The 25,576-nt window shown below is 40.2% G+C and overlaps 1 protein-coding gene across 2 annotated transcripts in view; it reads right to left on the reverse strand.

Annotated features, from left to right (window-relative positions):
• gpc6b (glypican 6b) overlaps positions 1-25,576 on the reverse strand; it is a 95,889-nt gene that overhangs the window by 54,401 nt on the left and 15,912 nt on the right. For both annotated transcript variants that reach the window (XM_054787069.1, XM_054787068.1), the window contains exons 2-4: positions 13,529-13,687; positions 8,659-9,050; positions 3,376-3,541 (exon numbers count right to left, since the gene is read on the reverse strand). In XM_054787069.1, the coding sequence (XP_054643044.1) occupies positions 3,376-3,541; positions 8,659-9,050; positions 13,529-13,687 (717 nt within the window). The remainder of the gene's footprint in view (positions 1-3,375; positions 3,542-8,658; positions 9,051-13,528; positions 13,688-25,576) is intronic.

The following is a 25,576-nucleotide window of genomic DNA, read 5'->3' on the forward strand; positions in this document are numbered from 1 at the left end:
CCCCATTCTCATTGCTTTCCCCATTTCTCACTGAGAAATGAATTAAATGTGTAAGTGAATATAGTGAATATATTTCAGTCCCACTGCAGGGCCCAGGCTCCAACACCGCATACATTTAATATAAAGGGTTCTGGGAAGAAGGACAAAAAAGGAAGCTGTGTATTGAAGTTTAAAAGTCAGCTGGCCGTGTAAGCACACAGTCCTGACTGATAGGTAGATAAAACATGTGCACTTTGATGCTTTGTCCTCTTCTTTACTGCTAAAACGACCTAAGGTAACCCTCTGAGAGCGTGCGGTAATGGTGTGACTTCAAGGAAGAGCTTCTGCTTCACAATGGGATTTCAGTGTTTTCCTTGCTAGAGGCTGTCAGCCCAGTCCCCCTTTATTGTGTCGCTGCTACCTGACATCCTACCTCCCGGAATAATCTATGTAAGACCTTTCATGACAGGTGAAATTAATAAATAAATGTCACATTGATGTTGGCGCTCTTTGTCTCAGCTCAGCGTGAGCATCTCCTCGCTAAAGTTGACGTTAACACCTCCGCCCTGTTACAAATCCCTCCCGTCAGGCTTGACAGCAGAGAAGAAGCTATTGAAGAAAAAATATCCTCTCATGCAAGGAGAAGGTGCGTTTCAATGGTGACGTTTGTCTATTCTACATAGATGAGCACATTAGTATGGCCCATCTGTTCTTATCAATATTCAATTAGTATGACATGACTCACGGAAAAAAGCACTATATTTACAGGCACTTTCTTGAGGCTAACACGTGGCAATTCAGTATAGTGGAATATTTTTCACATTAGATTAAAATGATAGATTTTTAGGCCTTAGTATTACTACTGTATTTAATTTCATCTAAACTGAATTAATTCCGTTGGCCACAATAAGCTACACTGACTTTTAAAATTGTTGAATGGGATGTTTTCGCTGGAAATGAAATGTCAACACACTGTAAAATACAAGTTCATGACATCAATGTTTTTTTTTTAGAGATGACAATATTGGCTTTTTTCTTTTACCGATATTGGATATTGTCCAGCATTTGAATACCGATACCGATCTAAACAGATACCAATATGGGCAGCAGCTATGTTGTGTAACTAATGTTGTGCAATGAACACATTGGGCTTCTTTTATTGTGACGTCACTGGATGCAGCAGTTTGTGCAAAATAAGACAAATACTGCAATATGCAATATAAGTTATAGAAAACGTGCCAAAACACTGCATGTGACCCGGAGTGATACTGTACTTCCTGAGGTGTGATATTAGATTACAAGTGTTGAAGGAAGATGCCTTGCTATCCCCTCGCGTAACCAGCGCTTCATGTCCACATGACAGGTTGGACTTTAGATTTGGTTTTCCTTAGTTTTCACATTGTTTCCTGTTCTGTGCTCTTATTTTGGGTTTCTTTTTCCTGTTTGTCACGCTGTGCAGCCGCTTTACGATCGCTGTAAAGCACGCGCAGCTGTACTTGTTTCTTTTTATTTAGTAATCTACTAAGGTACTATTTAAGCGGCGCCGCATTACAAATTGCACATTTACAAACCAAAGGTTGAAATAATCCCACTTCCCAAACATGCTGAGTTCACTGCTCTGTGGAGTTTGTCATCACTTGTGTGGCGATATCATTATCAGCAGAAAAACGGCCCATGATATTATTCCTAGTCAGATATCTCATTTTTAGGCCATATTTCTGTTTTTTTTTTTTTTTTTTAAATCAAAACTGATTTCCTGGAACAATTTTTGTGGAATTCATTGATTTTGCCTTTGACGTAATTGCTAAATTAGCTTAGCGGGTTTGAAAAAAAAAGTTTTTATTTTTGTCAAGATGCTGTGCCAACCAGAGCCTCACAATTTGAAAAACACTGCTGTAGTTTATACTTGAAAAACAGGATATTTTAGAATGCAGAAAATATATTGTCTGGTAAGATTAGGAAAATTTGTGACAAAAATGTAAAAAAAAAAAAAAAAAAAGTATGAAAATTGCAAATATTTTTCATTAATGCCTCTAACTTGGGATGCTCCAACAGATCGGTCACCGATTAGCATCAGCCGATTTCCGTAAACCAATTTCCGATGTACGCCTTTCAAAGCCAATCACAAAAAACGGTCGCCGTGCGGCGGCGACATGACATTTCATGCCACGATAACACAGGCATGACATTAACATGCATGTGTGCTGTGTCACGTAGTGTTGACACACCCGTATTGAGCCGACAAGGAACGCTCTTTGTCCCGTGTTGCCCGCAACAACCAACACTAGCCTGTTCACTTTGATAGCTTGACACAGGCTACGCCAAATCGATGCCAGTGTGTTTGCTCGCTCCCTTGTCAAACTTATTGGAGTTTGACTTTTCTTGCATCTTTTTTTACATGCTTTACCTCGCTGTCCGCAGCTAACTAGCTAGCAAGAATTTTCCAGCTAGCTTCTCATCTTCGGACTCCGAATGTGACTTTTTACCACAGTGACGTTTTGTTTTTAAAACAAAAAAGCAATGCGGTTAGTTCGGAGGTAGTTTTTTGTGGATATTGCATCCATCGGGTACGTACTACAGTAACTTTATCAAGCGTCTATTGTTGTCATTGTGCTAATTATGCCTTGTCCTCCAAACACTATTTGTGTGTTGCTGGTGAATGAACATGACTTATTTTACATTACAGCTAAAAGCTACTCACTCATTCAACGACTAAAAATTCACTCTAACAGGAATGGATTGTTCAAAAAGCTTTGCAGTGGAATTAGTGGAATATTTACGTATTAAAGTGACTGTTCTTCTTCGCATCTACGTCCCAACACTAAACCTTGGAAATCATAGAGTAACAAGTGATACAGTTGTGATACAATAATGATAATACTATGATGGTATGGTAATACAATACAGTGATTATACAATAATCGATATATTGTGGAAATCTATCTTTGAAACATCCCGATAGCTTCGTCTCAGAAGAAAACACAATGTGCAGAAAAATAAATAGCCACACCAGTACTGCGCCATAAGAGACAACCATGCAATATATTGCTGTTGTACTCCACCCTCACATTCCAGGTGTTGTTCTGGCTGATGTTGGTTTGTTTGTTAGCACAATTACATAAAAACTACATAACCCATTTTCACCAAACTTTGTAAAGGGGTGGAGCACGTATCAAAAAAGAACACATACAATTTTAGTGAGGATCTGGATAAAGATGTAGTATTTATTTTTCAGTCATTACGGAACTTCATTACGGAAGTGCTATCCTCCTATTAAGTTTGTTAATCCACTTATTGTTGATTTGAAATAATATTTAGTTCATATTGGCATTTCAGTCTGTGTCTCCAAAGTTTTCTAGTTTTGTCCACTTATGTGCACAGAGCAGTGTCACTTACCGATGTAATGGTTCCACTCTGAGTCCAGATCAGCTTGATTGGCCAGGCAGCCCTTCATCACATTGAGGCAGTAGTTCTTGCAAGGCTTAATGGAGGGCATGCCTTGACAGAAGGGGCAGTACGACATCTTTGTCAGCGCTCGCATGCATGCTGGAGTGCTGCTTACCTGTAGGAGCACACAATGTGTCACTTGACATTTGTTTCAAATGCTCTAATTACCACTTCTATTCAACAGACCGCGGGCGATGGAATTAGTCAGGCCAAAAACATACCGGCATTAACAGCTGTGGCTGAAGGCAACCTCCTGAAGTTGTTTTTTTATTAACTCCACAAGATGGCAGTAGCTGTATTTGAAGTATCATTAAGGGCTCGGGGGTATGCTGGAGCCTATCCTTCAGGCGACAGGCGGGACAGCCAATCACAGTGTACATATAGACAAGCAATCATTCACACCCACATTCATACCTACGGACAATTTAGAGTCGCCAATGAACCTAACATGCATGTTTTTGGAATGTGGGAGGAAAACGGACTACGTGGCGAAAACCCACACACACACGGGGAGAACATGCCAACTCCACACAGAGATGCCCAAGCGGAAAGTTGAACCCAGGTCTTCCCAATCTCCTGACTGGGTGGCCAAAATGCTAACCACTCGGCCACTGTGCGGCCCCTATTTTAAGTATCATGAGTGGTAAACATCCAGAAGCATTATCTACCTCTGCAGGCACTTTAAAATGTTGGTGTAAAGATCATGCGCGTTACACTTGCGATACTGTTGTTTGTTTACAATTAACTCATCGGCAATAAATACCGGCTAAGCAATGCTCAATTTCACGATTACAACATTGGTTCTGTGGCTGCTATTGTGCAGTAGAGTTAAACCTCAGTTTTTGTACGCCCCAGTTTTTGTATAATTCGTTTTCATCAAATTTTTTTGATCAGTTTTTGTACACTATCTTGTTTTTCGTACCGTATTGCACGTAACAAACTTACGTGTAGCCCCTAGTGCTATGCTAGCAAATTGCAGGGGGTATGTGGAAACATTTAATTTCCAAGATACGTAAATATTTTCAGACAATAAAATGGAACGTGTCATGCTCATGATGTACTGTAATTGTGTACAGTTGTTTGCAATCGCAATTAGTTGGGTTTATAAGCCCAGCGTCGTCACAGGGATGGTTTTCTTCGCCTGTGCTGTCACCTGAACGGTCTCCTTACCTGTTGTTACTGCCAAGACTACTGTTTGTGTTTTCACAGAGCCTTTTTCTCTGTCACCCTTTTGTTGGCTGTATCTAGCACAGCTTTTAGTACCTCCACCAGCTCGTGTTGATTGAAAGGCGTTTTATTGCATTCACTGTCAGTCTCTGCAAACCGGGGGTCAAGCATTCAACAGCTCCACAAGTCATAACAGAATATGTGTGCAACAACTAGTTTCCTCAGGGAGACAATAATCTGTGACACAGATGCGCCAAAATCATAACAGTTGTGTTACATTCTACTTTTGGAGAATTATCAACACAAAAAGGGTCTTGGGGTTTAGAGAAGACCAAAAAGGTTGAGAAACACTGATGAACTGTATCGTGCTGCAAAATCAAGGGCCCAAATAAAGCACCCTACACGTTGCTGACTGACTGACGTGCATTTTTTATGGAGTATATCCGCTGAATAACCCGCCATGGGGCCAAAGAAAGTTGCGAGGGCCAGCAATTTGACAAAGAAGGTGAGAAACACTATTGAATGAAATCTTGCCAGAGGGAAGTCTGCATCAACAATAACTTCCATCCATTCTTTATGCATAATTATTTTGCATTGTATTCGGCATGTAAAAGTTTAATTATCTTCTTAAAAATGTTTTTTAGATAAATATTTTGGAGCGTCTGGAACGGATTCATTGGATTTAAATTATTTTCTATGGGAAAAGTTGCTTCGGTTTGCTTTTCATCTGACGTTTTGCAACAAATACATTAAAAAAAACGAGGTACGGCTGTACTGTGGTCAAAGAGAGCTGCTTTTGCCTTCTCTCTTCACTTTCTCAGTCACTATTAAAGTTTAAAAAAAATGATGTTGTTAGATATAATGAGCTTTAAAATTCGGAAAATAACAGCCTCTCTCCAGTTACTTCCTGCTTCCAACTAACATCCAGGCCTCTTCATTAGTATTAGGTATTATGCAATGTATTTTTACACGTGTACGACAGTTAGGAATGTTAAAATGTTACTACTTAACATTGCTTGTACAGTTTTTATGAAGAACTTTACATTATTTCACATGGGACGCCTGCGTGCTTATTCCCAGCCTATGCTCACAGCCGCGGAGCTGCCTCACACTGCAGATACAAGATTTTCTCTCTCTACCGAGAACCACCTGCTCTCGGAGTAAAACACGTGTCACCCAGGGGCCCGCTCTTCACAATAAACGAGAAGATGAGCTCCCCTCGCTCCTCGCAGGTTGTCATATATCTTGAGGATGAATTAGACACAGCCGCCATGTGCTCACACGGCTCCTTCGCACACACATACATAAATCTAATCTCTGACGCTGTCGACACCCCAGGAAGCATTTGAAAGTGCAGCAGTGAATTTCTGCTGCCCACAAAGAGGGTGGGACGCTGGGAGATGTTTGCAAGGTGGCTTGTTCTCTTTGCTCCTCCATGTCGCTCTGGGACTCACTCACAGGTGTTGGAGTGATGGATTTTGAGTGATCGCCGTGTTTGACCTTGGCTCATTAGTGCGCTATTAGTTCAAACAGGTCGCACATGCAGTCACACTGACAACGGGGACAATGGAGACTTCAACCGTGTTATTATGAGCAGTTGCGTTCAACACACACACCACGCAATGTAAGTTGACTTCATTTTTGACTGTTTTTCCCGGGAATGTGTTTTCCGAGCACACTTAAATGTTGATAGGAATATTCACGCATTGTTTTTGTTTGTCTTTCTGTTTATTTAGACCAGTGATTCTCATCTGGTGGGTCGGGTTGCAAAGCCATTCTCAGTAGAGCGCGGGGTCTTTGGCAAAAAAAAATTATGCAATGACCCGATGTCCGTGAACGCACCTCGTTTGTCTGCTTTTTGCTCGATACGCTACCTCAAGGTGCATGCCATGTTTATGGCCGACTTGGTCGAGCTTGAGTGGGAAGGGACATCGAGGACATCGAGTGTGGACTTTAGATTAGATTAGATCTATTGACCCAGGCAGAGGAGTGGTCTACAGAAGAAATGGTCCCTCATATTATTATTAAAAGCTTCCCTACTGAGTGATGAATAAGACCAACTGGACTTGCTTCATTTTCGTGAAGATGTTTCCCCTCTCATCCAGGTCCATGTGCAACTTTTTGTTTGTGCATGTGTGTGTTACCTGGGGGGCAGCTTACATGCTCCGAGCAGGAAGAGGGCGAGATTTAATGCTTGCAACATGTTCAAAATAGAACAGACGTCTAAGTCCTTCAGATATAAATTTGTGCGGGGTTCCTCAGGGCTCTATCCTTGGTCCTCTTCTGTATGCATTTTTTCCCCTCAAAGCAACTCTTGCTTGAGGATTCAAAAGCTTAGAGATGTAGAGTTGTATATAACTTACAAAGAGAAACAGTGAATGAAGCGATCAAGAGATCCATCCATCCATTTTCTATGCTACTTCTCGTCATTAGGGTTGTGGGGGATATGCTGGAGCCTATCCCAGCTGACTTTGGGCGAGAGACGAGGTACACCCTGGACTGGTCGCCCGGCAATCGTAGGCTACATATAGACAAACAACCATTCACACTCACATTCATCCCTATGGATAATTTAGAGTCGCCAACTTAACATGCATGTTTTTGGAATGTCGGAGGGAACCGGAGTACCTGGAGGAAACCCACGCGCACACGGGGAGAACATGCAAACTCCAAGAGGTGCCCAAGCGGAGATTCAAACCCAGGTCTTCCCAATTTCCTGACCGTGTGGCCACAATCAAGAGATAATTTACCAAAAGAACAGCATGTCTTCAGCTTTGCTCAGTAGTTCTGTTGACAAGTATTCTAAGGATTATAATAATGATTCATCCCTCATCTGCATCTGCGTTCTCGTCAGACATTTACACTCAAAAATCATGCCTGACTGATTGCTGGTTTCAGACTACAAAATCTGGCTCTTAGTTTACAAAGCATCCGCTGTTCTGGCTCTTTTAATTCCACTATCACGTCCCTTGCCTGAAGGGGGAATCCTCTATGTACTTTGAGGAAGGACATGGAGTGTAAATTATAGAACAGTCATGCCTGCTGATCTTAGATGTTGTTTTTAAAAATACATTGATTTTAGTGTGCTGGTAAACACTTTCTGTATGTAGTTTTGGATCAGAGGGTGCTGCAGCAAAATAAACACATAAAATTGTATGGTGAAAGATGATTTTGTATCATGTATGCATATAATACTTTATACATTAATTAGTGCTCAAACTCTTAGTAACAATAATTTGGTATCCGATTTCACCATGATACTGTAGTCCAAAATCGTCAAATGTACTATTTCATTTTTAATTATTTAGTATCCGGGAGTAGTATTTCGTGTATCACAAGATTTAAATAACTAATCATGTATTTCCTGGTAGAAATAAACCACTAAAATAAGCCACGTTTCCAACAATTGGTGCAGTTCAGTTCAGCTTGTTGTGGAACTTGGATTTTGGAACTTTAACTTGGAATTTGGAACTTGCAATTTTGTTTTATTTTATTATACTTCGGTTAACTTAATTTTTGCACGTCTCATGCTCCTGAAAACGTTGCCTCTACTTAAGTAAGTATGTAACTAAGGTTTTAACATGGCAACAGTTCACTTGACAGTATTTCTTTCAAATTGCAGCACCTTGGAAGTCAACCAGCATCAACTGGCGTGCACTGGAACACATGGAGATGAAGACATGATTTAGCCTCGTGCCTTTTTCTTTAATCTTACTCTGCACATGATGAAAACTGCAAACACTCCCGGGGTAATATGGTATATAAGCAGGAGCAGCATTAAAGTGGCATTACATCAAACAGAATATTAAGGGGTATGTACAGCTTAATTACTGCTGCTAGATAGTAGGGGGAAACGCATTGACCATCTCATAGATTATCTTCTCTGTTCCATAGAAATATTTTTAAGATGTTCAAAGGCCCCCGTGAAATAAGTCAGAGCAGGGAAGAACTTTTTACAGTTAAGAAAAGAATAAAGCAGAGTAAGCAGTAAAAATGACCTTCGGCTTGTTAAAAACTGCAGAACCAGAACCTTAAATGTGTCTCTTTTCATTTGTGTATGTTTACCTTGGAAACTCTTTGAGCCACCTCCCGGCCAACAGAGAGTCCTTGGACGAAAGTGCGAGCAGCGACGAACGCCCGGGTGACCTGGGCCTTCAGCTTCCGGGGCACATCTCCAAAGGGCTTGAGCTGGTCAGTGTACTTGCTGATACACTCCAAGTAGTCCTCAGTGATGACGTACTGCGAGTTGAGCAACGTGAACATGCGCTCCAGCAGTCGAGACCAAAAGTCGTTGAGCATTTCCTCCAGGTTGACGTTGCCTCCCGTGTAATAGCGTTTCAGCTCGGCAAAAAGGTTCTCGAACACCTCAGCGTTCTGCATGTAAGGCTTGCCGTAAGTCCGTACGAACATCTCGTTCAAGGACCTCTCGGTGTTCTCCAGCAGCTCCAGGAAGAATTCTGCAAAGAAACTGGACACTTAGTTGGGTATTCCTGAATCATCAGCAGAATCATCATGGTATTGTTCTCCTCCAGCAAATGTCAACACAAGTGACACTGACATGCTAACCTTCCATCCACCGTGTAAGGTTGCAAAGAATGGGAGAATCTCTCTGAATGTTCTGAAGATTTTGATGCCAATCTCGTATTGAACATACAGTAATGCTGCTGGATTGCAGTATCTCACAAAAGTGAGTATACTCCTCACATTTCAGCCACCATTTTTATTGCAGTCTGTCTTCTCGAGGGACAATTCTATCGAAATGAGACTTGAATAAAATAAAACTTCTCAAACAATACATGAAAATATTGATATAGCATGCAAAAAAAAAGTAGGGGTCATTTCAATGTGTGTAAAGATGCTAAAACCAATCCAATGCAGATCAGGATATTGTACTATAAGCTATATAAGCTTTGTGTTATTGGTGACAAAGCAAATTAGTGTAAAATCGAATAATATATCTCATTAGAAAGAACAAAAACAAACTGTGGGCCAAAAATGGTCCCTGGGCTGCACTTTGGACACCCATGGTTTACAGTGTTTCATTTTAGGAAGGTGCATGTGCAACAGTAAGAATTTGAACAGTGTGATGATTATTTTATTTTTAGTAAAGTTCGTGAAGTGCAACGTTAATAGTTGCAGCGTCTGGCACAGTTCTCAAGTCTACTGAACAATGGCAGCACACTGCTACGTTTCATCTGTGTCCGTTTACGGAGGTAAAGTATTCAAAAGCAGGTGCACCGCACCTCAACATTAGGTCCAGGTGGCAGAGGGCCCAATGTGCACGTAGCTGAGAAGATCCACCCGGGGCTTTTCGCCAGCCTGAAGAGGCATGCCTGTGCACGCACACACAGAAAAATGAGTGCTGCTGGCAGCTGGGAGCTGCGGTTCACTGACATGTACTGTGACCTTTTGAAGCAGAGGATTCTAATGCAGTAAATATTGACTCACCGACAATGACACTGTGTATCCAAGTTTCATTTCTATAGTATTGCCTCTTGAGAAGATATCCTGTAAGAAAAATGGTTGCTGAAATGTCCCATATGTGCGTTAGCCGCCATCACCATACATCCAGCAATGAGGAGATTCCTTAAGAGTCTCTTTCAAGAAAAGAACTGTGTGTAGGTGGGCCTCCAAAGCCAGGTGTGAAATAGATTCTGTGGAGCATCTACATGAGCTAATGGTGTGTTCTGGCTCATTTCCAAAACCAATACTCATCTTAGCCCTTTTGCTTAGTAGAGACACTGAGAAAAGCAGAATGTTAATGAATCATGCATATTTTCACATATACAGCACACTTTCCCTCACATCTCTACGCTCTCTACATCTCTCTAAATGGGCTCATTCTGCTCTTGTTCAAACCTGACAGCCGCACTAATACAAAAACTTTAATTCAATTAACGGCACAAATTTAGCAATCAATATTTGTGAAAGTCTGTAGGAGACGCCACTTCTTCTTGACAAGCTGAAACTTAAGTAGAAAATCTGCCTGATAAAATTAGGAAGAGAGTGACAGCAAAGCCCAAGAGGATGCAGCGCTGCTGGACGAAGTCTTCCCTTCGCTCCTTGTGACATTCACCATACACTGACAGCAGCACATCGAAATAATGCTTATTTATTCATGCGCTTCCAGGAATGGCGAGTAAGGGAGGGGAGAGGAAGCGTACATTCCTGGATGAAAGAGGCAGACATCACTCCAGCATCGTGACATGACTGTAATTCAATAACAATTGACGTCTTCTTGTAATTATCTTTAAAAAAAAAAAAAAACAACAAAAAAAGTCAACATTGACAGCTGTGTATTAAGTTGCACTGATAATCACTAACATTACTCAATTTGAGAGAATGTAGCCTATTCGTGTGGATGTAGGCCAGTTTTAACACGACAAGATTAACGCGTCATCATGAAATTTTGATTCGGCCTTAAATTACGTCCACAGGGAACCATTTTTCCAGCACCGTGGGCATCAGTCCATCCACAGTCTAGGAGAATTTTCACAAGAAGTAATTGTGGTACATTTCCTGGCTTGACAAAGGAGAAGATTAGCTCATTAAACAACAATAAAATTATGAATAGATTATTATTTACACTGAATATAAAACGACACCTTTTACCATCCATCCATCCTTTTTTTTTTTTTTTTTATTATGCTTGTCCTCTCACGTCCCTCTCGGGTCATAAGTGAGCTGGAGCATATCCCAGCTGACTTTACAGTAATTTTTAAGACAAATAATAGACAAAATGCTATTTTTTTAAAAAATCTTTTTGTCATCATTATCACATATTTTTCAGTTGGTTGAAAGTTCTTTGATGATCATTGATGTATGCAGAAAACAATGCGAAATATATGTACAGTATATGGCTAATTAAATTGATAAATAAACATTTAACATCACTTTTAGCTTCACTGACTTGCAAACACAGAGGTGGGCGGAGGGAGGAGAGGGGAAGGGACGGAACAGCCACGTGGACGCTGTTTCATTCTATTCTGTTACAAACTCAACTAGCGTAGCCGATCAGAGCTGCATATTTGCTCACTTGAATTGTATTGTAAACGTCAGCACCCCGTGCAGTCATCATGACACACGGTGGCCCGGCTCACTTCTGTTGTGTGTCTCTGTTAAACCATTCCCCCTGCAACCGGTGTTAGAGGTTCCTACCTTTAGGTTGCAGTCCTATTGTAACAAACACAACCTTCGTTTCTCACATTCTTTATCACTTGCAACTTTCCTTGGCATCGTGGTTTTGGATTTATTTTGCAGCCATAATAAATATAGCACACAGAACATTCGGAAATACGCAGTGCACTTGAACGCCTCAGCAGCACAGCGTGCACAGGGCTTATTAGGAGGAAAAAAAGTGTAGTGCTGTGCAAAAGGAACAAAAATATTTACCCCAATATAGGTAATTTTATATGCCAATAATGTATTTGTATTCTTCCTTGAAATTATGAAAGTAAGTCTTTTAGTGCCAGAATCGCTCTTTTTGTTACTACTTTTGTTACAAAGTTGATGAATCATGTCAGGGACCCTTTAATAAACAAAATATTTTCATAGTTAGAGCATAGAAAACCTGTTTATGACTTTCTAAATATGCTTTTTACCATTAATAGAGCCAAGTCATACAGCCACCTTTACACTCCTATTATTCTTTGTTTACAGACTTTACACCACATTGCGCAACACCAATGCGCAGGGATCACTGCAGGGACATAAGAGACAGCAGACGCTCAGAGCATAAAGCAAGCTACCGAACCAACTAGCTAGCCTACAATTTATTTGTTCTAAACTTAAGAAAGTGCTTCAAACGGAGGGGAAGAAGGACAAAGTAAGAAGTCAAAAGTGTGTGTGTTCTATGAACAAATAAACCACACACACATAATAATGATGATTAAATGATTCCATGGCTATCTGTCTGCAGTCTCGGAACCCTAAAAGAACCGATATTCATTCTTCACAGAGGCTGAGTCACCGACGTGTGGATGCTTTGTTTGGGTACTGTTTAGCGGTATGATAACCGAGGCAGTTGGAAATCATTTTCGTCCCACAAATCCAACAAAAACCATCGCATGCACAAACTGAGTTTCCGCTGCATCTTAAAGTTAGCGTCATAACTCCTGACGACGACGTGCCTTTTGGTCCAGCACAAAAAGTGCCTGCTAAGAGAAACAAAGCGCTATTAACCTTGATTTAAAATATTGTACTTGCCTCGTTTTCCGTTTTTGCAGTGTATAGCCAGCTTTGGTGAACTTCCTGTTACCAAGGAAACGTCGAGCTGCAAAATCAACTAGGAATTAAAACTTAATAGCCACGACTTTAATAAGAAATGAAGGTTTTATATGCTGCTATCCACTGGGTGCACTACTGAAATCACCTTAAAGATCAAACAGACAGGTGGCCGTTTTTTTCACCTTTACCATTATGCGCGGTGATGAGAAGGTTCCTCCCACACAGTCTCATGTCGGATGAGAGAGGGATTATTTTATCTCATTAAAGCGTATCTAAAAGAAGCTGACGCCATTGAGGAAAGGATATAAGCAGGGTGAGGTGAGGAGGTAAAGTGTGTCTGGGTTGGGTAATGAGCCACCCCCTATCCTGTGGCAGCGGCAGCCCGGTGGTCAAGGCAGTCACTGTGGGGCTCCATCACACAGCCCAGCACCGCACCATGAAACAAAGCTTAATAATGCAAAGCCTGGCTATGGGCCGCTGTTCAACGTGTCAATCCGCTGAGCAAGAAGCCGTGTTTTGTTTAATCCAACGAGAGGAAGGCTACTCCACCCGCTAGCATATTAATGACGTTTTCAAAGGGTGAGAAGAGCTAAAGACCAACAAACAGTGAATACATTTTTAATGAACACCTACACTCCTGATGTTTTCACTTGCAGTTTGTTTTCCATCAGATTTGTTTTTTAAATAGACACAAAAAAACCCTACTTACCGTCAAACTTCTGATGCCTGGAGACAAAGATGCTTCTCAAGTTATGACTTATCTCATCAACGAGATCGCCAAACTCTTGTTTACTCCGCTGGCCAAACGCGTCCTCCATGTCTGGGGTGCAACACGTGTTTCCCTGCGGGCACACTCGAAGATGTTCACCTGCAGGCGTGAAATAAAACAAAATAATGGTTAGAATACGGATGGCGAGCAAAGTATACCATTAAACTTTTACCGCAGCTCATTGGATAGCATGCTAGCATTTATCTCACCATAGCATAGTTGCAGCTACTATTAAAAAAGAACAACATAATATTTTAGTGTCAAAATATTCCCCTTTCTTTTGTTTTTCTCTTTTGTTTATCTGTAGCGGTACATTTCCTTCTCCTTGGTGAGTCACAAAAGGTGTCAAAAAACAACAATAACCCATAAAAAATACAATAGCATGTGGAAAGGAGAAACTTATTAAACAAAAGCTTGAAGGGAAAGTAAGCAGCGGATGCCTCCACATTCCAACGCACTGCTGGCCTCGAGGAAGCCAACGCCACACACGCATGCTCACCAGTTACTGTATGTTTGTTGTCAGCTAATGATAGCAATTTTGGCGAAGTTTCGGTAACTATCATTGAACGTAAGAACAACATGACTGCAAATTGTTGATCGCCTCTCCGAGACTGCTTTCCTGTGCGTGCATGCGCTACAGACTCTGGCTCGTTAACTCTGCAGACCATCAAATATAAGACGACCTGTCCTTTTCTTGGAAAAAAGCACCGTCTTACTGTGTATTTGTAATGTATACATAATGTCCGGTGGCCTGCGATTGGCTGGCGACCAGCTGGGATAGGCTCCAGGACAAGAAAATGGATGGATGGACATAATCCGTCCATCCATTCAATAAACCAATGCACAGTCGTCCCTCGTTTATCGAGGTTAATTGGTTCCAGAACGGGCCTCAAATAAGTGAATTTCCGCAAAGTAGGATTCAATATTAATAAACAGAATATTTTTGAGCATAGAAAACCTGTTGAAGACTGTCTAATTAGGGTTTTTGCCATTATAAGAGCCCTGCAGACATGAAATAACACCCCTGTAGTCGCCTTTAGGCTCCTATTATTCTTTGTTTACACCACATTGTGCAACACTAATTCGCAGGCTACAGCCATAGTCAATAGGAAGCTACCAAGCTAACTACCATAAATTCCAGTGCATAAGCCACACCGGGTTATAAACCGCACCCATTTAGAGAGAAAACCAGATTTGTTCATATGTAAGGCAGTGTATAAGCCGCACATGTCCACGTCATAAAATGACATATTGTGGCGCGTGAGGACCAGGCAGCTCTTTATTGGACAGGAGCCAATCATGAGCTATGAAAAAACTCACGACGAGCTTGCCAACCCGTTGGAAAAAACAACATTAAACTCATCACACAGCAACCTAACACTCAAAAGGCACTTGGGAAATACCTTAATGCATTACTGCCAGAAGACAGCTCATTGGAGGACAAGCAGCAAATCCCAACATCTGTGTGGACACAACAGGAAGCTGATTCCATCCAGGAATGCAATAAAAGCTTTTAAAAAAGACTTTTTCTTGGTAAAATATATCGCTTCATATTCAGGTCGACACAGAAATTTCACCCGGCAGCCATCACCTTTTCTATTACATGCACATCCATCTCATATTTAGTTGAAGTCTCATCCAATAGACTTCGGTTTTGATGGACAGGAGGTGCAGCCACATGCACTTAGCCCCTGCAGGCTCGTTAAAAGCACCATTGATACCACTGGGGTTGTGGGTACTTGGTGGCGACTCACAGAGTGTCTGACTCCATGACGGGAAAGAAAAATGCCAGCCGTTGGGGGGGGGGGGGGGTGGGGTCACAAGTGACAAATGACTGCCAATACTGCAGACAGCAGCACTTAGGATCCAAGTGGCAACTGGTACTCATGAAGAGATTTCAAAAAGGTCACTGCAATTTTCTCACTATTGAGTCATTTTTTGTCACTTTAGCCACTTTCTACATAGAGTTTACTGTCCGTGTCTCGTGGCTCTCAGTGCCTTGCGTTCACCATGTCAATAAATCCTGCTGCTGCGCTCAGCTTAGTGAAATAAAGCAACAATTGCAATACGTTCAACCTTTCAAGCACAGACAGTCTATAAAAGCGCTTGAATTGTATTTTTAAATTTTGTATGTGCCATATTTGTCATACCTGTACTTTCTAGTACTAGCAGTACTTACTAGTCTACAGTACTTGTGGGGGTCTAACTCACAAGACGAGACTGGGTCCACTGAGACGAGACGATACGAGATTTTAACATGGATTTTAAGAAAAGTACAATGAAAAAACATGATTGGACAAACAAACTTTTTTATTTAACCGAGTCAAAAAAACAATGCACAAAATGTTTATTGTCAAACATACTAACGCTCAAAGATATTATTGTAAAAAATTTTGGAGACCAAATAAACCACTTTTAAGATAATATAAAAATATATAATAATAATAATAATAATAATAATAATAATAATAATAATACAGCTGACTGTTTTTCTGTTGTCTACTTGTCTTTGTCTGTTTACGTCAGGGCTGTCCATCTGTCCTTTGATAGTTATATTAAAAAAAAGTATATTAGAAAAAACTATATTATACATATATTTAAAGACAAATCTTTGTGTCTTTATTAGTTATTAGTATCAACATTTTGGCTTTTTGTAGTTACATTATGCTTTTTTGCTCTATTTTTCTACTTATACTGGGTTTTTGTTTATTTTATTTCTGCAGTGAGCCAAACAAGAAATCCGTCACGTTTTAATCTCGCGAGATCTCGTCACACTTTGGCCTTCGGTGTTTTTTGCCCATTTTTGGTGTTGTTTTCTTTCCCAAATATTTCAGCTTTCTTCTTAAATAAAAAATAAAATGCTAATTTCTTTCTTCTCCTTGTATTCTGACTTTATTTCCATAATATTTAGACTAAATTCCCGTATAATAACTTTCCAAATTTTCCCAAAACTTTTTTTTTTTCTCATAATATGATGACTTTGAAAAAAAAGAATTCTTTAATATTTCCAATCTATCCTACTAAAATAACATTATTTTTCCTCATAATATTACAAGTTTGTTCTCGTAAAATTGCGAATTTTTTTTCGTTTGAATACAATTTTTTTATTTTTACTTTATTCTCGTAAAATTACAGCTGTTTTTTTTCATTTTTGCTGTTGTATTTTCTCTCAACTCTTTTGACTTCCCCCCTAACTTTCTTCTTGTAAATGTTCTTCTCTTTATTCTCAGAATATTTTGACTTTATTTTCACATTTTAACTTTATCCCCAATTAATTTTATTAATTTTCCAAAAATTACATGATTGTTACGTTACTGTTGTTTGTTTCTCACAATATTAAAACTTTAAAATAAAAAAGGTCTTTTTTCTTTCATATTTAAACTTTATGCTATTTAAATAAAAAATATTATCCATCATAATTTTATGACATTCTTTATTCTTTATTATGAATTTTTCTCGTTTTTCTCTCTAAATATTTGATTGCAAATTTTTGTATTTATGTATTATTATTATTATTATTATTTTGTTTTTGTTTTCTTGTTAAATACAATTTGTAGAATGTACCACGGTCCAATAAAAAAAAACCCCCCGGGCCGACACCCCTGATTTAATTAATTACAATTTTTATTCCGATTTTACTGTAATTTGCACGTGTGCATCATGGCAAGCCAATGCTCAGAATCTGACACACTTGAACTTTATTCCTACCTTAACACATCAACTGCAGTGCTCCGTGTTAGGATCATAGTGTGGCATCTCTTAGTTTTACTACTCTTACTGTACTGCGTTTGAAAAAAACAATACTGTTCTAAATAATCACAGTCCTACAGCCAAATGACTTTTCCCTAAGTGAGCCAGCTTTTCTTCCTGTCACTCACACATGCACTTGTGACCTGGAGACATGCAGCTGGAACAACATGACATCATCTATGGGAGGTTGAGCTTCATCCACACAGACCTCCACTGGAAAGACGAGCTCAGAACACTCCCAGACAAATGGCAGGATGAGTCGTGCTATTATAGCATCATTCACAATGGACCTAGATGTCCTCTCAGTCAGAAGAAAGTGAATTACTAATTGCCTATTTCGGTGGAGTGAGTATTAAAATCATTGAGTCAGGGATTGCTTTAAATTCAGACATCATCTTTAAAAAAAGATCCAGTAGGTCAGACATTATGTGCACCCCCACTGTGCAGCAAATAGCGAGTGCAGCCTTTTCATCAAATATGTCAAGTAGGTGGGGGGGAAAAGGGGAACATCTTGACACAACATCCCTTTAGTGTGCTCCAGCATGACTTAGGAATGAGGCTGTCATACATCAACATGGTCTGTATGGCTTTCAAGGGACACCAACACACAGTGGAGAACTGTGCCCTTCCTATTCAAGGTTAAAACAGCACTGTGGCCTCCCTCGATCATCTGTCTGCCCCACAACGTCACCGCCAGCCAAGATGGAGTGGAGCAAAAGGTGGAAAAAAATGCACCTGCTGAATTTCGTACATCCAATTGTTAAAAAAACACAAATCTTTATACTATAATGGAGAATTTAGCTTTTATTGCTTGGGAAATAAAGGAGCATGGCAGCATTTGCAGCACATAAATCCATTACAAGCCAGGTAATTTGACATGGAAGGACTTATAAATAAAAAATATTGTACTGGTGTTTGAATTGCACTCTTTCTAATGTTGGCAGAACTTCATTTAATGTCATTTAATATGCAACAAATCCAACATTTATTAATGAGCTACTGCAGGTAAGGCGGCCCTTCCACTCATTACCTACAAGAAAACTCCTCGACTGCAGAATAAAAGAGGCGTCAGTCTGTTGAGACGTTTCTTCTGTAGTTGGCAGTTACCATGGTGATGGCAATTATACCGAAGGAGATACACTATTCTACTTGAACCTCGGTTCACCACAAGCATCTTCGTTTATTTTTACACTGATGAAATGCATCCCTTACTTGCCACACAGAGTAGACCCCTCATCCCAGGAAAGGTTGGGGATCCAAACAACACCTCCAACGTCAAGCTTCATGTGCTTGGTAGAAGCAACAATTGCAGCTGATGAATAGTTATTGTTTGTTATTTTTGTTTGTTTTTAAGTTTCATAAGTCAATTTAGTTCCTTCGTTAGTTTTTATAGAAGTTTTGTTCATTGGGCAATTCTCTTTCATTTTGTCCTGTTATTGTTTGTCGTTAGGTACTTTTTATTATAAGTGTGCGAGTTAGTTTTGTTGGTATGTGCAGTTTGATTGGTTCAGGGGTGTCCAAGGAGTGGCCTGGGGGCTATTTGCAGCCGCAGCTTGTTTTCTATTGGCGATTTAGCATTTTTGGTAGTTTTTGCGAGTTTGTTAGTTTCATTCAATTGTTGTTGTTAGTTTGTTATTTTTTGTTAGTTGCTTTCACTAGTTAGTTTTGTTCATTTGCTGGTGTCATTAGATTTGTTTGTTCATTTATTCCCTAGTTTTGTTCCGTTTTGCTGATTAGTTTTACCTGCTAGTTTTGTTCAGTCGTTAGGAGTTTTGTTCCATTATTTGGAAGTTTTGCTAGTTTTTATTTAGTCGGTTTCATTTGTTTGTTAGTTTTGTTCCTTCGTTTATGAGGTTTCTTACTTAGTTCCAAAGACGTTTTTCACCCGACAAACAAACAGATATACTCTTATCCACAAATTCTTCATCACTTTTAGCACCAGCGTTGTCTTGGCACCTTTCTGCACTCTGCTAAGTGCTACTTTACTTTCAACCCATTTACAGGCATTCAGCTTTGTCCTTCATTTTGTTTACAGAAACACAAAGCTACTTTCGGAAATTGGTGTGCTAATAAGTGTTTTGTTGTGGTTCCACTGCATTGTGGAAAGCTTGATTTCTGTTTGAAGCTGTCAGTGACCCTGACTAAGGCACTCAGAAGGAATAATTGCACATGAAGAGTCATGTTTAGCAGTCAGACTGAAGAGGAGGCTCGAAGCAATGAGCTGTATCCCTGCTTAAACTTCCTGTATTGACCCGATCGCATTTTAATCATTGCAAAACAAGTTCCAACACATGCTAATATCAGCAGTGTATTTTGTGTGTTTACACTTTGTGCCACTCACTTGCACGTCGGTGACCAAATGTACTGTCAATCCTGTTTGCTGCCTTATTCTGCCGGCTAATAAGGTCTTACAACAAATATTTGCTCCCTTCCTCCTTGTGGGCTCATTTGACAAAGATGGCATTTAAATTAAACACAATAAACAGAAACTCAACCACGTTTTTCATTAGTTTAGCAAACAAAATTCGGTGTCGGAATTGCCTTTTTTCACAACATCACGTGCACCTGCAAAATGGAATGTGATCTACAGTCATAAAAACAAAAATCAGCCTTTAAAAAAGTAATAATGCTCTGTTTTGACTGACACTGTCGTAGAAGTATTCATTTAACAATGTTTACGATGGTGGTTGTGTTTTATACAACTCCATGACACCATGCTGGGAGCTAGGGATGCTCCGATCCATCGGCCACCGATCAGAATCGGCCGAGCACGTGGCCTGAGCGAGCGTCTCCCGCCCACTTTCTTCCTTCACACTGCACAGGCGTGCCAAACCCAAAACACTCGTGTCTGCCGTGTGGGACTGACCTGTCGTTTGTGAGAGTGATCTATACTTTGCACCCTGCAAAGCATGCCACGAAAAATATCTCGCCGAGGTAGCACGTTAAAAAGCTTTCATCTAGTACAGCATTTGAAGAAGAAGAAGCACCTGATATACTATGGTCACGATGTGATCATGTGATCATCAGTCGACCGGTAGCCAATGTAGCCAAAACGCTGAACACTCGCCCCAATGTGCGTGACAGTCAGCCGTCCAAAGCAAATAACCCCAAAAAATATATTGAATTCATCGCCTCTCTTACTTGGAACCCACCTACTTGCTAGAGCGCCACCTACGTACTTGATGTCACATCCAAAGTGTCCTCAAAGAAGGTGTCTCATCCTCTGTAAGTTTCACCAGTGTTACATGTTCTCTTGAAAGAGTAAGCCAAATATGTTTTGCCTAAATGAAGGTGATTTTATGGTTCTCTTTTTCATATCATATAGCCAATAATAAATTAAAAAATGTACACTTAATCTATGTGATCGGTGTCTGTATCGGCCGATTTCACTCATAGATGATCGGCATCGGAATCAGCAGCATAAAACCCTGATCGGAGCATCCCTACTGACAGCTGTTTCATAACATACAAACATAGAAAGAAATAAAACAATTAGTTTATGTCTTTTAGCAAAATAAACTTGGATGGCTCAGCACAACACCACGGTTCACTTGCAAAAGCTCATATCTCACTCATTTGTCAAAACTAAATTTCTTTCCCGTATAAATTGTCAGTGCCCCTAAAATGCATTGTCCCTTTTGCGTTGTGTAAGCATCCATCTATCCATCTTCTATGCCGCTTATCCCTACATGCCAACCACTCGGCCACCATGCGGCCCCATTGTGAAAGCACCGCAGGTCAAAATGTTTGGATGTTTTGTCACTGTGGCAGAAGACCATTGAAATATCCCTCACGTCTTAGCCCAGTTCTTATTTGACAAAGGTTACTGGACTATTTTTGTCTAGTCAGATTTTAGGGTAACAATAGCATCGTAACAATAGCACAAGTTTGACATCATCTCATACTGCCTAAGAAATGGTAACTATTTTTATTCACAAACATAAAATAACTTCCATACATCAGAGTAATAAGAACATGTTTTTATTATAGCATACTGTATACCATATTGTAGAAACACAAACAACGAAACTAGGAAAATGATGTCGCCTGGAGTTCCACAACCAACCCTTCTTCCCTGGTCGCTGCCCTCACCCTCTCTCTCCTGGCCCCCATCCTCACCCCCCTGGACCTGGACGTCCTCACACTGCTGTGTGTCTGGTCACAGGTTGTCATCCACATCCCAGTGCAAGGTCTCGTTTCACCTGACCGTCAAATAATCAAGTTACCCAATGATCCCAAGATTCATATTTGGTGTCCATGTGATGTTATGAAAAGGTGCCAACATGTTTTGGAGAGAACAAGCATAAGACCTGAGAATCAAATCAACAAGATCTGTTCAGTTGGAAATGGTGCTAAAAGTAGGTGAACTGTGCCACCTGTAGTTCCCTGGAACTAATCGTTTGCAAAAAGGACCTTTAAGACGTTTACGATTGCATGAAAGAAATGAGAAATTCAATTCTGTTGCAAACAATTGCCAGGTTGTTTGGAGGTTTGTCCATGTTTGTCCATGTTATTTTGAGGATGTCATTTCTGTGGCAACAAATGAGCCAAACCAATGGAGGAAAACTGTCAAAAATGATTCTATTTTCTTTCATGTTTCAACTTTATGCTGCTAAAACTACGTTATTTTTCCTCATCATGATACGACGTTACTCTTAAAATTACAACTTTTTCTCATTAGATTACAACTTCTTTCTCTTAATATTTTGACGTTATTCTTCTGAAATTACTGCAGCTTTTTCCATTTTGACTGTTCTTTTTTTAGTTTCCTTGTTAAACTATATTTTTAGACTGTGTCGCAGGCCTATAAAAGGCCCCCTGGCCACACTTTGGACACCCCTGATCTAATCATTTATAAATTAGGGTTCTCCAAGCCTTTCTTCCTGTCACTCACACACAACAGTGACCTGGTGCGATGCCGCCATGACACAGAGACCCGCTGGAAAAGCTAGCAAACAACAAAGGAGGCGTTATGATGCCTATTTTAAGATGAAGCTAATAAATAGGATGTCCTTTTTTTTACTGACCACATTTTATTTCAATGATACAGAAACATGATTTAAGATTCTCTTTTTGTTTGATTTTGTCCAAAAACAGTCTTGAGAAAAACTGTCCATCTTACATTTGAGCAATGCAGCAGTGTGACTGGAAACTGAGAATTATTACCCGTAACTTTGTAAATGCATAATTTTAGATACAGCTGTGGCATTGGATCTCATTAGATTGGTGGAGTGCGGTGAAGTGGCTGGCGTGTGTGCAATTCCCGAGAAGTCCTTCTTGATATTATGAACCATTGATAAATAATTCATGCAAATAAGATAAAGATGCTCAAGCGTCTATATTGCACACGTTATTATCGTGATCATTCAACATCATCAAACATACAGTATCACCAATCATTTGCTGGTGGGCATCAATGAGTTGTTCATATTTAGCTTTTTCTGAGCCATTAGCTCATTTACATGAAAACACTGCATTAAGCAAATTGGGAAACAAATTGCATGAGAATGAATTATGACGTGCCTGAGCATTCGTATGTTTTAGTATGTCTCTGCATTCCCACACACTCCACTTTTAATCACGTCTCCAGAGGCTTTGTGTACAGAATAGCCAAGTTCTTCCTTCTCAAGTTCAAACTAGCATCCAATAAATCCCAATGACATTATTCCTATCACATTTTAGGTCATGTCAGAAGTCATAATGAAAGGCATGATGTGCTTTAAATAACTGGAGGGTGCCGATGCACACAGAGCGGCGTACGATGTCCTTGAGTGTTAAAAAAAAAGGAAAGGACAGGTTGAAGACGGAAATGAAATTCCAGGCGACATAAAACAGTCGACAATGAAAGCAGCGCGATGCGTTTTGTGTGATGGGATTCTTCTGCTTCATCCTCAGGGGAGTCTCTGTGATGGGGAAGGCAATGGGAAGAAAAAATGTTGCCACATTTTCATCCTCCAACCAAGAAAAGGTGTCAGTTTTATGGGGGGGTTTTTATGTGTCAAGGTAACCCACAGCAACTTGCAATGTGCAATGCGATAAAGCAGTGTTGACTTTTATATTTAAATGTTTCTAAACATTCCAAAAATACTGTCAGGAGCAGAATGAGGATGCATAGTGGTCCTGTGATGGTATTAATGCCTCACTTCTCTCGTGTCGCTTGAAAAATGCTGAGACGAAACAGTAGGCGGATTTTCATGGTGTGGGTTGTAAGAATAGCTTTTACACACTGAGTGCATTTCCTGTTTGGCTTTTTTGTGTTAGCTTTAATAAATGACACTGTCAATCATTTTCATGTTGTCACATCTCTTCTTGGGGGGGTATGCCAAAGGTGCAGGTACAGTGGGACCTTGGTTAGCGTCATTCATTCCTTCCAGAAGGTCTGACTCTATCCGAATCAAGTTTTAAATAACAAATCATATAATCCAATGAGTCCAGACAGCCAAAACTGGTAACACAATTATAGTTTTACATGCGGAAAACCATTTGAAATGTACAGGGGTGTGAAAAAATGTTTGCTCCCTTCCTGATTTCTTATTTTTTTGCATGTTTGTCACCCTTAAATGGTTCAGATCATCAAAATAATTTAAATAGTAGTTAATGACAACGCAACTGGACACAAAATGCAGTTTTTAAATGAAACTTTTTATTATGTTAAAACATAACCGAAATTAGTTGAGATCAATTAGTCTGGAAAAGGTTATAAAGCCATTTCTGAAGCTTCGGGACTCCCGGAGAATATTCGGCCATCTGTTCATCACCTCAAGCTGAAACCAACTTGGGTTCTGCAGCAGGCCAATGATCCAAAACACACCAGCAAGTCCTGACCTGAATCCTACTGAGATGCTGTGGCATGACCTTAAAAGTGTGGTCCATGCTGGAAAACCCTCCAATGTGGCTGAATGACAACAATTCAGCAAAGATGAGTGGGCCAAAATTCCTCCACAGCGCTGTAAGAGACTCATTGCAAGTTATCGCAAGCGCTTGATTGCAGTTGTTGCTGCTAAGGGGGGCCCAACCAGTTATTAGGTTTAGGGGGCAATCACTTTTTCACACAGGGTCATGTAGCTTTGGACTTTTTTTCCCCTTAATAAAAAGTTTCATTTAAAAACTCTGCATTTTGTGTTCAGTTGTGTTGACGTTGACAAACATTTAAGTCTCTTTGATGACAAACATGCAAAAAAATTAGAAATCAGGAAGGGGGCAAACACTTTTTCACACCACGGTATATAACAATGTTAAAATCTAGTTTTAAAAAAAATCGGTCCCTTACACTTCTTTGAATGAAGTCTTGGCGTGCAGTTCTGAAACACACTAATCTCCTCAGTCGTCAGTATTGTTACAAGCACATTACAACACTGCCTCCATCTCTTTAAAGGGCAATGATTGGTTCAAATAAAACTGACTTTCCAGACCACGTTCATCTGACATTTATAAAAAAAATATCTCGTTGCTTTTTGTTGCCTTAAGTGGTAAAAGAAGCAGTGTGTCAATGCAGCAGGCTGTTTATTGCTTATTGGAAGTCGCGCATACATATTTTATGATGGCTGGTCAAAAGATCATCTGCGGCAAACATCACAGAGGCTCTAATATTGTTACACAAGTCGCATTTATGGAGAGGAATGCATAAAGTGAGGAAAAATAAAGGCGAGGTCCTTGTATAAGTCCAAGTCAAAAAGATAAATAGACAAATAAAAAGTAGAACGTGCTTGACCCGGAGGGTAATGTCTAAGGAATATTCATGGGCAAAATACTGCCGCAAGGCCTACTAATATCATTGCAGTTAAGATTAATGTATGGCTTTTTCTAGCACCATGTTCAGCACATTTAGGAATGATGATCATCATATGTAACACCATGTCTTGCCTTTTATATTTATTACCCAGTACGTAATCAAAAAGGAGGAGGAAGGAGAGGCCGTTATGGATTTTTCAGTCCACGCGGTGCTCAGACATGCATGCCAAAATGCTCTGCATCCACTTAGCAGAGGGAACCGCGCGGTGGGCAGCAGCCGGTGGCACTTTGGAGACTGATGCTGATTATTACCTTTCACTCAGCATTTAACGGCTTCCTCATTAGCGCTGAAACCTCACCGCAGAGCAAGGATTTCCTCTCGTCAGCGCTTTGGCCCCATTCACCTCAAAACCAACCTCCTCAGAGCGTGAGGGCAAACATCACGTCTCGCCAGACGCTGTCAACAAAACGGTGGCTAAAGATAGACGATGCAGGAGCGACGAGGCG

The sequence above is a fragment of the Dunckerocampus dactyliophorus genome, chromosome 9 (assembly GCF_027744805.1).
Source record: "Dunckerocampus dactyliophorus isolate RoL2022-P2 chromosome 9, RoL_Ddac_1.1, whole genome shotgun sequence".
Classification (NCBI taxonomy): Eukaryota; Metazoa; Chordata; class Actinopteri; order Syngnathiformes; family Syngnathidae; genus Dunckerocampus; species Dunckerocampus dactyliophorus.